Below are 12260 nucleotides of genomic sequence, written 5' to 3'. Positions count from 1 at the left end.
GGTTCTCTTGGACTGAGCCTGTGGTTTTGCTCCTGGAATGGACTCAGAATCCAGCGAGGGAGTTGTTGACTCACGGCAATGCCAGGGCAGGGCTGAGCCACGGGAGCTGCTGCTCTGCTGTGCCAGACTGCTCTGGCCCCTGGCAGACTCGATGTTAATCAGAGCAGCGCTGAAACCTGCTCCCTTGGTTCATTCAGAGACAAACATTTTGCTTTTGAGATAAACACCAACAAGGGTTTGGTTTAGCAGGCAGGGAAGAGATGACAGAGGGCAGCTATAAAGCAATGGTTATTAGGAAATAATTGACATTTTATTTTCTGTGCTTTTTTGCTGATCATGCAAATTCAAGACTTCTTTGCAAATAATTGGATACCCTTAAACAAAGCATATGTTGATAGGGTGTGTGTTTTCATTGTTTTCTGATCATTGTGTCTTAAATGATGCAATTTTTCATTTGATAGAATATACACAAGGAGGTCATTATGAAATAAGGAAGTATTAGCAAACATCAGAAAATATTAGAAAACTAGAGGTCTCTCAACTTCATTTTGCAGCATTCTTTGCTTTTGAGTCTTGCAGTCAGATACTTTTATTGAGCTCCTTGAAGGAATTGATCTTTTGTGTGCAGTTTTAGAGAAATAAGAGTGAAGGTGGTATAGATAAGTTTTGTGTTTGTTTGCTTGTTTGTTTTTGTTTTACCACTGATGGATGTTATTAAAGACCTCAGCAACAGTCAAACCCTTTTAACGGACTAGGATTTTTCTTGGAGAGCTGGGATTTTGCCCTGTATTAGTAACTCAAAGTTTGTTTAAGTATGTTCTTATAAATATACAGAGATTCAAAAAAGGCACCACAACTGTCCCACCATTTTAAATACAGTTATTAGTTCAATTTCCAAGGGAATTATGGCTGGAAGCAGTATGATCCAATACAGGATTATATTACAACTTTTTCATTCCACAGTGGTATCAGAGTCCAAACTGTGCTCTATTTGGTTTATAAATTTGTTTTTCTGAACATTTGCAGAATTGTAATATCTTAGTTTTGCCAAAATCAGACCTCAGTTTGGCAGACACTTCTTTTATCAATTCCAGTTGTTCCTCCACAACCCTTTGAGGATTTTCTTTTTCATGTAGTCAATACTCCATGTACTCCATCATGCATTCAATTAGAGGACACGTCAAATACATCTGTATTTAAACATGAATTGTATTACTTCTCTCTTATTTTTGGCATAGGCTAAGTTTTGCTCTACATTAAGTATTTTGGAATGACAAATGCTTGCAGTACAGTATAGCATCTAAACTGTAGTGGGTTTTGTTATGATTACAGTGTTGTCATGGTAATATAATTTTTGCAAATGAAAAGCCAGGGTTCACATCTGTAGTTCTTACAAATCCTGGAAGTCCTGGGACAGGTCAGTTAGTCATACATTCTGGAGTATCCCACATACAATAAGCTTTGTGAAGTTTTAGCAGTGCACAGTATCAAGCAGAATTAGCTGGGAGCTCCTAAGAAAGTACTACTAAAAAAAAAAAAAAAAAGAAGAGGCAAATGTAATAGTTGTATTTTAAAATACCTTTCTCTTCCTTGCTCAAGAGAACTGTTCTTTGCGCCTCACCTAACACATCAGCTCACTGGAGCCAGCCATGCTGTGTCAGTTCACCACCCATGTAACCTGTGGTTTACATGGAGAATGGCATCCCTCAGTGGGAAGTTGTGTTCTACCTTCTGAACGATCTTCAGATGAGTAATGGGATAAAGAAAATGCAATTTAAAAGACAGTCACTGAGAAAGTCCATTTCTGGAAGTAATGGTTCAAGTGCAGCTGAAAAAGTACACTTGGTTTTACACCAACAGAGCATCCAAGAATGTGCCAAGGTCTGCCAGAACAGCCTAAACAGCTCAATTTCATGACAAAAGCAGTGTTGAACAGGACAGGGCGCTGGCTCTCTGCAGTTGTTGTGATTGGCTTTTCTTGGCCATTAGGCATTGATCTTCCCCACACTGGGTCAGTCTCTCCTGGTTGAGTCTGTTGTGGTTCCAAAAGGGACAGGGGCTCCATCAGGAACTGTATATCCAGACTGGAAGTGATGATAAAGAGATGTAAACTGATGCCAGGGTTGCATAGAAATAATAAGAGTGCCCAACCCAGTATCAGTTTTGTCATTAAAATACCCGTCTTTTTATTTCTTGTCTATTTTTAAAATTTTGTTACATCTTAGATCTCATTAAATGCAGAATTCACAATCTAACCATGAACTTTAGCTATTTTCTTGCTTTCTTGATCCAGTAAAATTTGTTTCTGAAGCGTAAGTATCTCTTAATTAAGAACAAACTTTTAATGGAAATGGGATGCTTAGTCAAGTGCCTGAAAAAGTTGGGGAAAAAAAATTGCCTATGCTTCTAATAAATAACTCTTGGTGTCATTTTTTTCCCCTGTGTGACTGCAGTCCATGAGTCTGATAGAGATTGGGAACCCCTCCCAAAGCCTGGAGAACGTGTGTCGCTGGGCCTACCTGCAGCAGAAACCCGACACGGGGCACGCCGAGTACCACGACCACGCCATCTTCCTCACCAGGCAGGATTTTGGTCCGTCAGGCATGCAAGGTGTGTGCCTGGCTTTGCTTTGCATTTGCATTTATTGCCGAGCCAGGCTAACCACGTGAAGTTTAACTGTACGTCTTTTGCTGAGCTGTGCTCAGTGTTTTCTCTCCCCAAGAGCTCCGTGCTGGGCCGTTCTCAGTTGTAACTGCTTTATTTGTTATTTGATTCTTTCTTACTGATTATCTATTGGATCATTTCTGTGTTCTCACTGAAGCAAAGAAAATGGGATGCATATGTAAACAGTCCTGGAAATGCCCAAAGATTAAATAATAGATTTTGTGTTTTAAAAGTTCCAAAGCTGTTGCTGTGTTACAGCCAAATTGCAAAAAATGTTGTTATGGAGAGTACTGGAACAGTGGGGCCAAGCTCTGTCCCCTTTTTCCATTTTTCAGACCTCTGCCTCCTGTGAGATCAGGTTTTTCACCAGAGGGGAGAAATCTCAGACCTTTCCCATTCATTTTGAGTTGGCCAGAACTGCTGTTAATACAAGGATGGGGCTTTGCTCCCTGAGGGGTGGTTTTGGGCTCCTCCTTACAGCAGCACGGCATTTTCTTTGCCACTGTTGTCTTATGCACTTAGAAAAGGTAACTGTAGGGCAGTCCAAGAGGTGACAAGAATTTTCTTGGTGAGCCGGGAAGTTTTCATTTGTTCGTCTGTTTCCTAGATGAAGGAGAACATTGTTAAATGTCTGGGGGCAGAGGTCTTGGGAGGACCACTTCAACTATACTTGAGTCACAACAAAGGAAAGAGCTCACCCTAGAACTTCCCACCACGCTGATTTTTCTGTACTTGTTCATTTTCTGAAACCCTTGGTGCTTCTCACAGGCTATGCCCCTGTCACTGGGATGTGCCATCCTGTCCGGAGCTGCACTCTCAACCATGAAGATGGTTTTTCATCTGCATTTGTGGTGGCTCATGAAACTGGACATGTGTGAGTACAACTGGACATCTGTGTTGTGCCTTAAATGGTTTTTTGTACAAACAAATGCTGTTGACATTGAACAGATGCAATTGTTGTTAAGAAACAATATTTAGAATTTAGAGCTCTGGTTTCAAGTCTCAGCTCTCACAAAGCTTTTTTTATGATCTTAAATAAGCTTTATATTTTGGGATTTTCAAATGGAGAAAAAATAACTAATACCAAAATATCTTCCAGGGCTGCTGTGGGACTAGATTGAATGATGTATTGTAGTCTCCTGGTGGAAATGAAAAGTACCCATAATAAAGAAATATGAATTCACTGAGTCAGTGGAACACAGTATTCTTGCAAGCAATCCATACTAAATAAGCACATAATCTGTATATGTTAGTGCTGATAAAGGAAACAATACTATATAGAAGCAAGGTGCCAAGCACTGCAGTTCCAACTGTTCTATATATCTCATATAAAAAATGTAATCCTTTTACCTGTTGATGTGATTTGAACCAATGCCTGAGCAGCAGTTGTCAGAGCTTTGGCTTTTCCCAGATCTTTTTAGTTTCTCTGTTCTCCCTCCAGAGAACTCCCACTGATTTCCCATTTTCTCTTTGGTAGAATAACAGGTACCAGAAGGCTTTTTCTGAACAGTTTCCATCTATTCTGTTTTTCCTGTGAAAGCCTGCAGGCCCTTTCTCTTTTTTTAAACAATGAAGTGCCAAAATTTATTGAAATCACCATAAACATATCTCTTAGTTAGACAGAGACACCTATTTGAGACTCAGATAGTATTCGATTCCAGAATTTTTGAATTAGGAATGAAAAGAACACAGCATGGACTTTAAAAGAGACTGCAGAAAGTTTGTAGTCCCTCAAGTCATATTCAGCCCCAATGTGTTGATTTGGTTTAACTATGGACAGATATTGCCCACATTAGTCCAATAGTGCTTATTAAAAATACAGTATAAGATTCTAACAAAGGAAAGGGGCAAATATATTAATAATAAATCCAAAAAGAAATTTTAAACCATCTGTAATTTGGGGTAATTTTCTAGAAAGCATCCACCACTTTCCAGGCTGTTTCACATTTAAACAATGTGGGATTGCTCCTGGGCAACATCAGCAGCTTGTCTGAACTAGCGTTCTGTGTGCTGCCTTTCTTTATTTCCATGCAAAAGAATTGTCTGCAGTTGCAAAATACTTTGAATCAAGCTAAGGTGTGATTTTTTTAGAAGTTATATAAAGCCCTGAATAGCTCCAGATTAGAGCCTGGGAACGTTTCTGTTAGAATTCCTGGAGGGTGGGCAGGCTTAGTAATTCAGAAATGGATTCACATTTAGCTGTAGTAATTCACAAATGTGTGTGTGCACAAAGCCCACAAAAGGCATTTTTAGGTATTTTTTGAAAGTGGATTAGGCTGATGACATGAAGGTACTCTCCAGGGTCAATCCTTCCATGTGGGAGTTACTCCAGACCAGCTCTAGCTCCGTCCTCACCCTTATTCCCCATGACTTTGCTCATGTGAACAAGGGCAGTGGGAGTTCAGAACCTTGCGGGCACCAAGCCCTGGAGATATGGGGAGGGAGAGCACTTGGAGCCCACCCGGGACGTCACCTCTGTGTCTCTGTTGGGGGCAGTTTAGGAATGGAGCACGACGGCCAAGGGAACCGCTGCGGGGACGAGGTCCGGCTGGGCAGCATCATGGCCCCCCTGGTGCAGGCAGCCTTCCACCGCTTCCACTGGTCCCGCTGCAGCCAGCAGGAGCTGAACCGCTACCTCCAGTGAGTAACACTGCCTACAGTGAGTAACACTGCCTCCAGTGAGTAACACTGCTTCCAGTGAGTAACACTGCCTACAGTGAGTACCGCTACCTCCAGTGAGTAACACTGCCTACAGTGATTAACACTGCCTACAGTGAGTACCGCTACCTCCAGTCAGTAACACTGCCTACAGTGAGTACCGCTACCTCCAGTGAGTAACACTGCCTACAGTAACACTGCCTACAGTGAGTACCGCTACCTCCAGTGAGTAACACTGCCTCCAGTGAGTAACACTGCCTCCAGTGAGTAACACTGCCTCCAGTGAGTACCGCTACCTCCAGTGAGTAACACTGCCTACCGTGAGTAACACTGCCTACAGTGAGTACCGCTACCTCCAGTGAGTAACACTGCCTACAGTGAGTACCGCTACCTCCAGTGAGTAACACCTCTTCCAGTGAGTAACCCTGCCTACAGTGAGTACCGCTACCTCCAGTGAGTAACACTGCCTACAGTGAGTACCGCTACCTCCAGTGAGTAACCCTGCCTACAGTGAGTACCGCTACCTCCAGTGAGTAACACTGCCTACAGTGAGTACCGCTACCTCCAGTGAGTAACACTGCCTACAGTGAGTAACCCTGCCTACAGTGAGTACCGCTACCTCCAGTGAGTAACACTGCCTACAGTGAGTACCGCTACCTCCAGTGAGTAACACTGCCTCCAGGGAGTAACACTACCTCCAGTGAGTACTGCTATCTCCAGTGAGTAACACTACCTCCAGTGAGTACTGCTACCTCCAGTGGGTATTGCTACCCCCAGTGAGTACCACTGGGCAGCCCCTGCCCTCCGTGAGGGAACACTTCTTCCTCTCACCTTCACTTTGATGGCAGCCTGTCACATTCACATTTTCTGAAAAATCCCTTCGCCCACGATTTTTCTCCTGGGAAGCTGAGAAGCTTCAGAGAAAAGAGAAACAATTCTTATCTCATTTGATTCTCCTGTGTTTTGCTCCTTTGGAATGTGTTTGGAGATTGTTTACCACAGGTGATTGTTTCATTGGTTTCTGGTGTGGGTTGTTTTCACTCATTGGCCAATCAGGGCCAAGCTGTGTTGGGACTCTCTCCAGTCACAAGTTATCATTATTATCTTTTTAGCATTCTGTAAGTATCCTTTCTGTATTCCATAGTATAGTATAGTATAGTATAGTATAGTATAGTATAGTATAGTATTCTTTAATATAACATAGTATCATAAAGTAATAAATTAGCCTTCTGAGAGCATGGAGTCAGATTCATCATTGCTTCCTTCATCGGGGCACCCTGCAAATACAATATCAGCCCATTCTACATTATTCTCATTTCATTTGTGTCTGTTTGTTTTCTGGACATTGAGGGTGTATTTGCTGTCCTCTCAGGGGTGATGGAAGGCACTGTTATGAATCTCATTGCTAACTTTCCTCCCTCCCTACTCTAATCTCTAGCTGAGCACTGCCTTGGCTACCCAGCAGTGTCGTGTCTGTCTTGCCATTTGTTGCTTATGATACCTGTCAGTGACAAGATGGTGCTGCCTAGAGAGGAAAATCTGCCCTTCAAGTGCTCAGGGCTTTTCTTGACTTTAGTAGATATCTGAAGAGCACACATGGTTCCAGAATCAGGTCTTCAGCTGTTAATTTTTCTTTCAGTACCTTAAATGCAAAAGCTGTTTAAACAGCTTCATCCATGCCCCTTGCCTTCCTTTTTGGACCTGACACTTCAGGCATTAGATCTGTGTAGAGTTCCCTGACAAATTCTGTTGTTTGTGACCTTTTTTTTGCTCCTTACAGAAAAAACCTTCCCCTTATTATGTGCAACTTTACAAAAAATATGGGAAAGCTACCACCATAACCAGCAAATTCTGAAAATGAGCAGGAAAAAATGCAGCAAAATACATGAAGTAAACATGAGTCAGTCTTTTCGTCAGTATTTTTATTATTGTAGATATCTTAGGTATGGCAATAAAGAATAAAAACATTGTGAGGAAAGTGTGATTGTTTCAATTAGCAAGATCCTCCAGAGCTTTAGCCATTAAATAAAAATCATCTGGCCTAGAGGGCTGCTTTATGTTCTTTCAAATACAACTATTTATAAAATGTCTTATAACAAAGCAGAATGATGGTTTGCTTTGAAGTAAATCTAACCTCAAAATTCTCCTTTCAGCTATTGGTAACTTCAAGGCCATCTTAATGATTGCCAGGGTAGGCTTGTGTATGGTGTCCTCATGTCTGTTGAATAACTGGGAGACATTTCAGAGATCCTGTGGACTGGGCTGGTGTTGTGAATCAACCAGCTCTTACACTGTGTTAACCATTTGAGGGGACTGCCATCAGTCCTTTGTGCTGGCATGACTTGGTCAGATGTAATTCTACAGGCTGTCCTCACTCCTTAGGAGCAGAGGAGAAACTTCCATATTGATCACACAGAAAGAAAACTTATTTTAAACTATAGATGGAGTTGGGAGCGATCAGGAGAAGCAGAGAGAGGGAACAAACCCAGCTGAAGTCTGTAAATGAGTCACTGCTTCTCAGGGAGGACACAGGGAAGCTGTAAGCTCAGTTCTGGGCTGGTTACCCTGGCCTCTGCTTTTGAAACCTCATTTGAGAGACAGCTGCAGGCAGCAAGAAATTCCGCAAATGGAAAATTAATTAAACTTTCTTTTCTTCCTGGTCTCATGTGGATTCTTCCTTTGATTCTTTTCACATAAGGGGCCTGGAGACGGATAGGAATTTACCTGCAAGCTAAATGGAAATTACAATGGAAGGGCTTCAAAAAAAGATGTGTAGAATCCATTGAAGGTAGATACGACATGCTAAAGTGAATGTGCCCATAATTGTGATATTAGCTACTCTTCAGGACCAGGATCTGAGAAATTGCAGGCTGTATTTTGTTTGGAACAAAAAGGCAACGAAACCACAAACACTGTGCAAGCCTCACAGCCCCATCTGTTCCTGTAATTGTTGCCTGTTGCAGCTCCTACGATTGTCTGCGGGATGATCCCTTCGAACACGACTGGCCCTCCCTTCCACAGCTGCCAGGGATTCACTACTCCATGAATGAGCAGTGCCGATTTGACTTCGGGCTGGGATACATGATGTGCACAGCTGTGAGTACTTAACTTTAGCTGCTGCTGTTTCTCATCCAGGAGTGCTCTAAGTGTCTCTGAAATGTCCTTAAAAGGGACAGCGTAGTGAAGCCCACAAGGAAAGATATTTTGCCTTCTTATCTGCAAGCAAGGATTAACAACTGAATGTTGTCATATATGTTATTCTAAATATCTCTTGGTCTTTTTTTTTTTTAAGCTGAGGTTACAGAAGTAGTTATTGTGCAGTTTCATAAATATCTGTAGTTGTCAAGCAAAGAAACTTGCTGTGTTATTGAGCCTCCTCTTGCTGGCAGCTGGTTATTTTGCTACAAAACTCCCACCCGGATGTGAAGGAGATGGATTTGCTGCCACATCTCGTAGTGCTAGCACAGGGCAGCATGCTTTTATGATCCAATTTTATGGAAAGTGTGATGTATTTTGATACCTTGCAAGAGAAAATAGGCATCACAGCGAGTAAAGCAACTTGTAAGGGCTCTTGTGACACGGTTGGCTCTTGTGTATGAGGAAAATAAGAGGCAAAGTCTAAGTTTAAAGCAAGGCAAGTTTATTGCTATTCTCAGTGGACTGGCCTCAGAAAATAAAGTCTTCTGCAGCAGGGCTGTGTCTCCCACCTCCAGCCCTTCAAGTAGAACTAAATATTAAATGGAAAGAGATGTTTTCAGCTGCTGGCAGCTGCTGACATGTAACATTTCTGCTTTCATTCCCATCTGCAGGAATATATGAGCCGAGCAGTGTCCCTAGATAATGGATGAGGACCTTTACAGCATGAGCTGTAGTGTAGTGTCTTTACTCAATTCCCTCTGAAGCTGCCTTGGAAGAATGTCCCAGCCAAAGAGAATCTTTTCTTACAGCCATCCTCCAGAGCATGGGAGATGGAGGCTTTCTATTTTTCTTTGTTCAGAATAGTCAAAAGCATGTCCAGACATCATGATTTAGTATGTTTTGTGGTGGGTGCTTCCCATCCTCTCCTATAGAAGCCTTTGCGTTGTAGGTAAAATGCTGATTTATTCATTGGATTGGGGACCTGATCTCAAATTTTCATCCCCCTAAGAAGGGGATTACAACAGCTGAGCTGAGCAGCTCATTTCCATTTCCCATGGGTGCACAAGGATTTTTTGCTTTCTTTGCCAAAGGAAGCAGCCCCATTTGGAGAAGCTGTAAGAAAAGGCAGTGTGTGTCTCACTGCCTGAGGAAGCTGGTTGGTCACTTGTGTAAAACTATTTTTGTATCACTTTATTCCATCTCATGCAGATGGGATCTCACCTCAGAGTCATGATTCTGTATGCTCAAATATTCAATCCACAGACATCACGGTGCTCCTCAGGGATCAGCACCAACAGCTGGAATTTTAAACCTAGGAAAGAAACCCCCCCATCTGCAGCTCCTGTTGTTGTTTCCAGTGGGAGCTCTCTCAAACATCAACCACTCTGATTTTTTTTGTGTGTTCCAGTTCCGTACATTTGATCCCTGCAAGCAGCTGTGGTGCAGCCACCCTGAGAACCCCTATTTCTGCAAAACCAAGAAAGGGCCTCCGCTGGACGGGACCATGTGTGCGCCAGGGAAGGTGAGAGCTGTGCACCCACACACCCGTGTGTGTTCATGTGTGTTTGTGTGCAGCTGGGGATGTTCCCCTCAAAATCAAGAGGAGCAGGAGGAGAACCTTACCCATCTTTGCTAAGATGGGCAAACTCCTGAGTGCAAGTGAAGTATTGAGCATTAGCTCAGCTGGTTGGAGCATGGTGCTAATAGCACATGGGTTTCATCCCTGTAGGGGCCATTCACTCAAGAGCTGGACTAGCCTATCCTTGTGGGTCCCATCCAACTCAGAATATTCTGTGATTCTGAGCAGTGTGAGGGGAGAACGTGGGGTGAGGGCTGGTGTGTTCTGCATGGCCACGCTGGGACCATTAAACCCCGTCCTCAGGCAGGTCATGGCAGGATCTGCCCCACACAAGTCTCTGTGGCAAAGCCAAAAATGAGGAAATTTCCTCTCTCCTATGACTCTTTTGAGGTCAGGGTGTTGTGCTTGGACCAGCAATGTTGCCATGGTGCTGCCTGGCCTCCCTCATACAGAGAGCAGTGGGAGCTGGAGAAACATCCAAGCCACGGCCCTGGAGCTTCCCGGAGGGAAGGGATGGATGTGGGAGCTGAGTGCCAGCTAGAGAGAACCCACACGGCAGCACAGAGGGGCTGTGAGCAGAGAAGGGCAGGTGTGTGGAGGTGGATTTGCAGGTCTGATGAGAGCCCAGGGGGGCACGAGGAGCAGTGCAGGGATGTGTGGGGTGGCAAAGGCTCAGAGAGCTCCGGCCGCGCAGCCACCGCGCTGGAGCCGCTCCCAGCCCCGGTTCTCCTCCCTGGAGATCACACTCTGCTCACTGTGGGTCTGAGCTCCAAATCCTTTGAAGTCTGATGAAAAAAATCTGGCTTCCCTGGGCTTTGGATGCAGTGACTGAGGGGGAGAGGAAGATGTCGCTACTTGGAAAGGTTTTTTTACAACCCGGTGTATGACATCATTTATGCGATAAATGAACCATATTAGCAGCTGCTGTTATGGCTTGAAAAGTCTTTTTTATGGAAAAGTGATGTTAAATTAATTCCCCAGCAAGTCACGCTCTATTCAAACCACTCCCTTCTGGTTTTCTCTTCTTTAAATTATTCCTGTTACAAAAACTTTGTTTCTGATTAAATTTAAAAAAAAAGAGAGACTAGATTACAATCCAAAATTTTAGACAATTTATTTGGATGCACTTTTCTCTATTTTGATTTTTATATTAAAAATATTTATGACCCCCAACTGAAAAAAAAAGTTATATTCCATTTTGTTGCATCACCCTCTGCCCCTGCACCTTTCATTCATATTAGTACTTGAACAGAAATGAGGAGAAAAAAGGAATTTGTAACCCTACAGTTAAGGATCTGTCAGTGCTTCCATTATAAACAGTTTGTCAGGATATTATGCAACTCAGCTGTAAAAATTTTCTTTGGACTGGAACTTGGGATCCAAGGCTTCAGCAAGCTGTGCAGACAGTCAGGCTTTTGAGCTCTGCAGAGATGCAAGAGAGTATGTGCACATTCTGAAGTAGATGATAGGACTCTGTTTTATTCTCAAGGGAGCTGTCCCAGTTTTTTGATAAATAAACTTGCTGCCACCTTCCAGAAGAACCTGAGAAAATGATGTAAAATGAAAACCATTTTATTAGATAAAGCTCAGCAGTCTAAACTAAATGGTGTGGGTTTTTTTAAATAGTATGAGTTCTGGAGGTTATATAGCTGAGTTTATGTGTCTGAGCTCAGCATTTGACCAGTGTATTTATTAGATGTTGGTGTTTTTAATACAGGTGCATCAGTTCAATGCTTTTACATCTGTTCCTTTCCTTTTCATCTCTGCCCTTGATTTTGCCTTCCCCTGTTCACTCTCTTCACCAACTGGGACAATACCAGAGGCTCCTGCCTGAATGCATGGGGCTGTAAAATGCATTTATTGCCCAAAGCTGGGACTCAGTTGCTGTGTTCCTTTCAGGTACATCTCCCAGGATACCTCATCAGCACTTGAGAAAAATGGAAAATAATTTCAAACATAATCTCCTATTTTCTTTGGAATCATGCCAGAAAAGAAAAGTACAGAAACATAAGCAATTAAAGATGTTGATTGAGAAAGATTCATTTGTTTCCCACTTTAGAGACTTGCAGTTTTCATGATTTCATACCACTAATTCCCAGGGCCTATTTTAAGCTCAAAACCAATCACAACGCTGCTGATGTGTCACAGAAACATCCTGGCTTTGCTGCAGCTGAGGGGATGGGATGCCAGGAATGAAAGTGGTGCTGGGGAGGCGGTGCGT

General features: G+C 42.9%; 1 protein-coding gene across 1 annotated transcript in view; it reads left to right on the top strand.

The window, feature by feature from the left end:
• ADAMTS2 (ADAM metallopeptidase with thrombospondin type 1 motif 2) overlaps positions 1–12260 on the top strand; it is a 174419-nt gene that overhangs the window by 133098 nt on the left and 29061 nt on the right. The window contains exons 6-10 of the mRNA XM_063168778.1: positions 2454–2610; positions 3433–3538; positions 5161–5304; positions 8286–8418; positions 9869–9982. Coding sequence (XP_063024848.1) covers positions 2454–2610; positions 3433–3538; positions 5161–5304; positions 8286–8418; positions 9869–9982 — 654 coding nt within the window. The remainder of the gene's footprint in view (positions 1–2453; positions 2611–3432; positions 3539–5160; positions 5305–8285; positions 8419–9868; positions 9983–12260) is intronic.

Source organism: Melospiza melodia, chromosome 14, assembly GCF_035770615.1.
Source record: "Melospiza melodia melodia isolate bMelMel2 chromosome 14, bMelMel2.pri, whole genome shotgun sequence".
NCBI lineage: Eukaryota > Metazoa > Chordata > Aves > Passeriformes > Passerellidae > Melospiza > Melospiza melodia.
The sequence above is the reverse complement of the archived record's forward strand: the minus strand, read 5'-3'. Positions and strand labels throughout refer to the sequence as shown.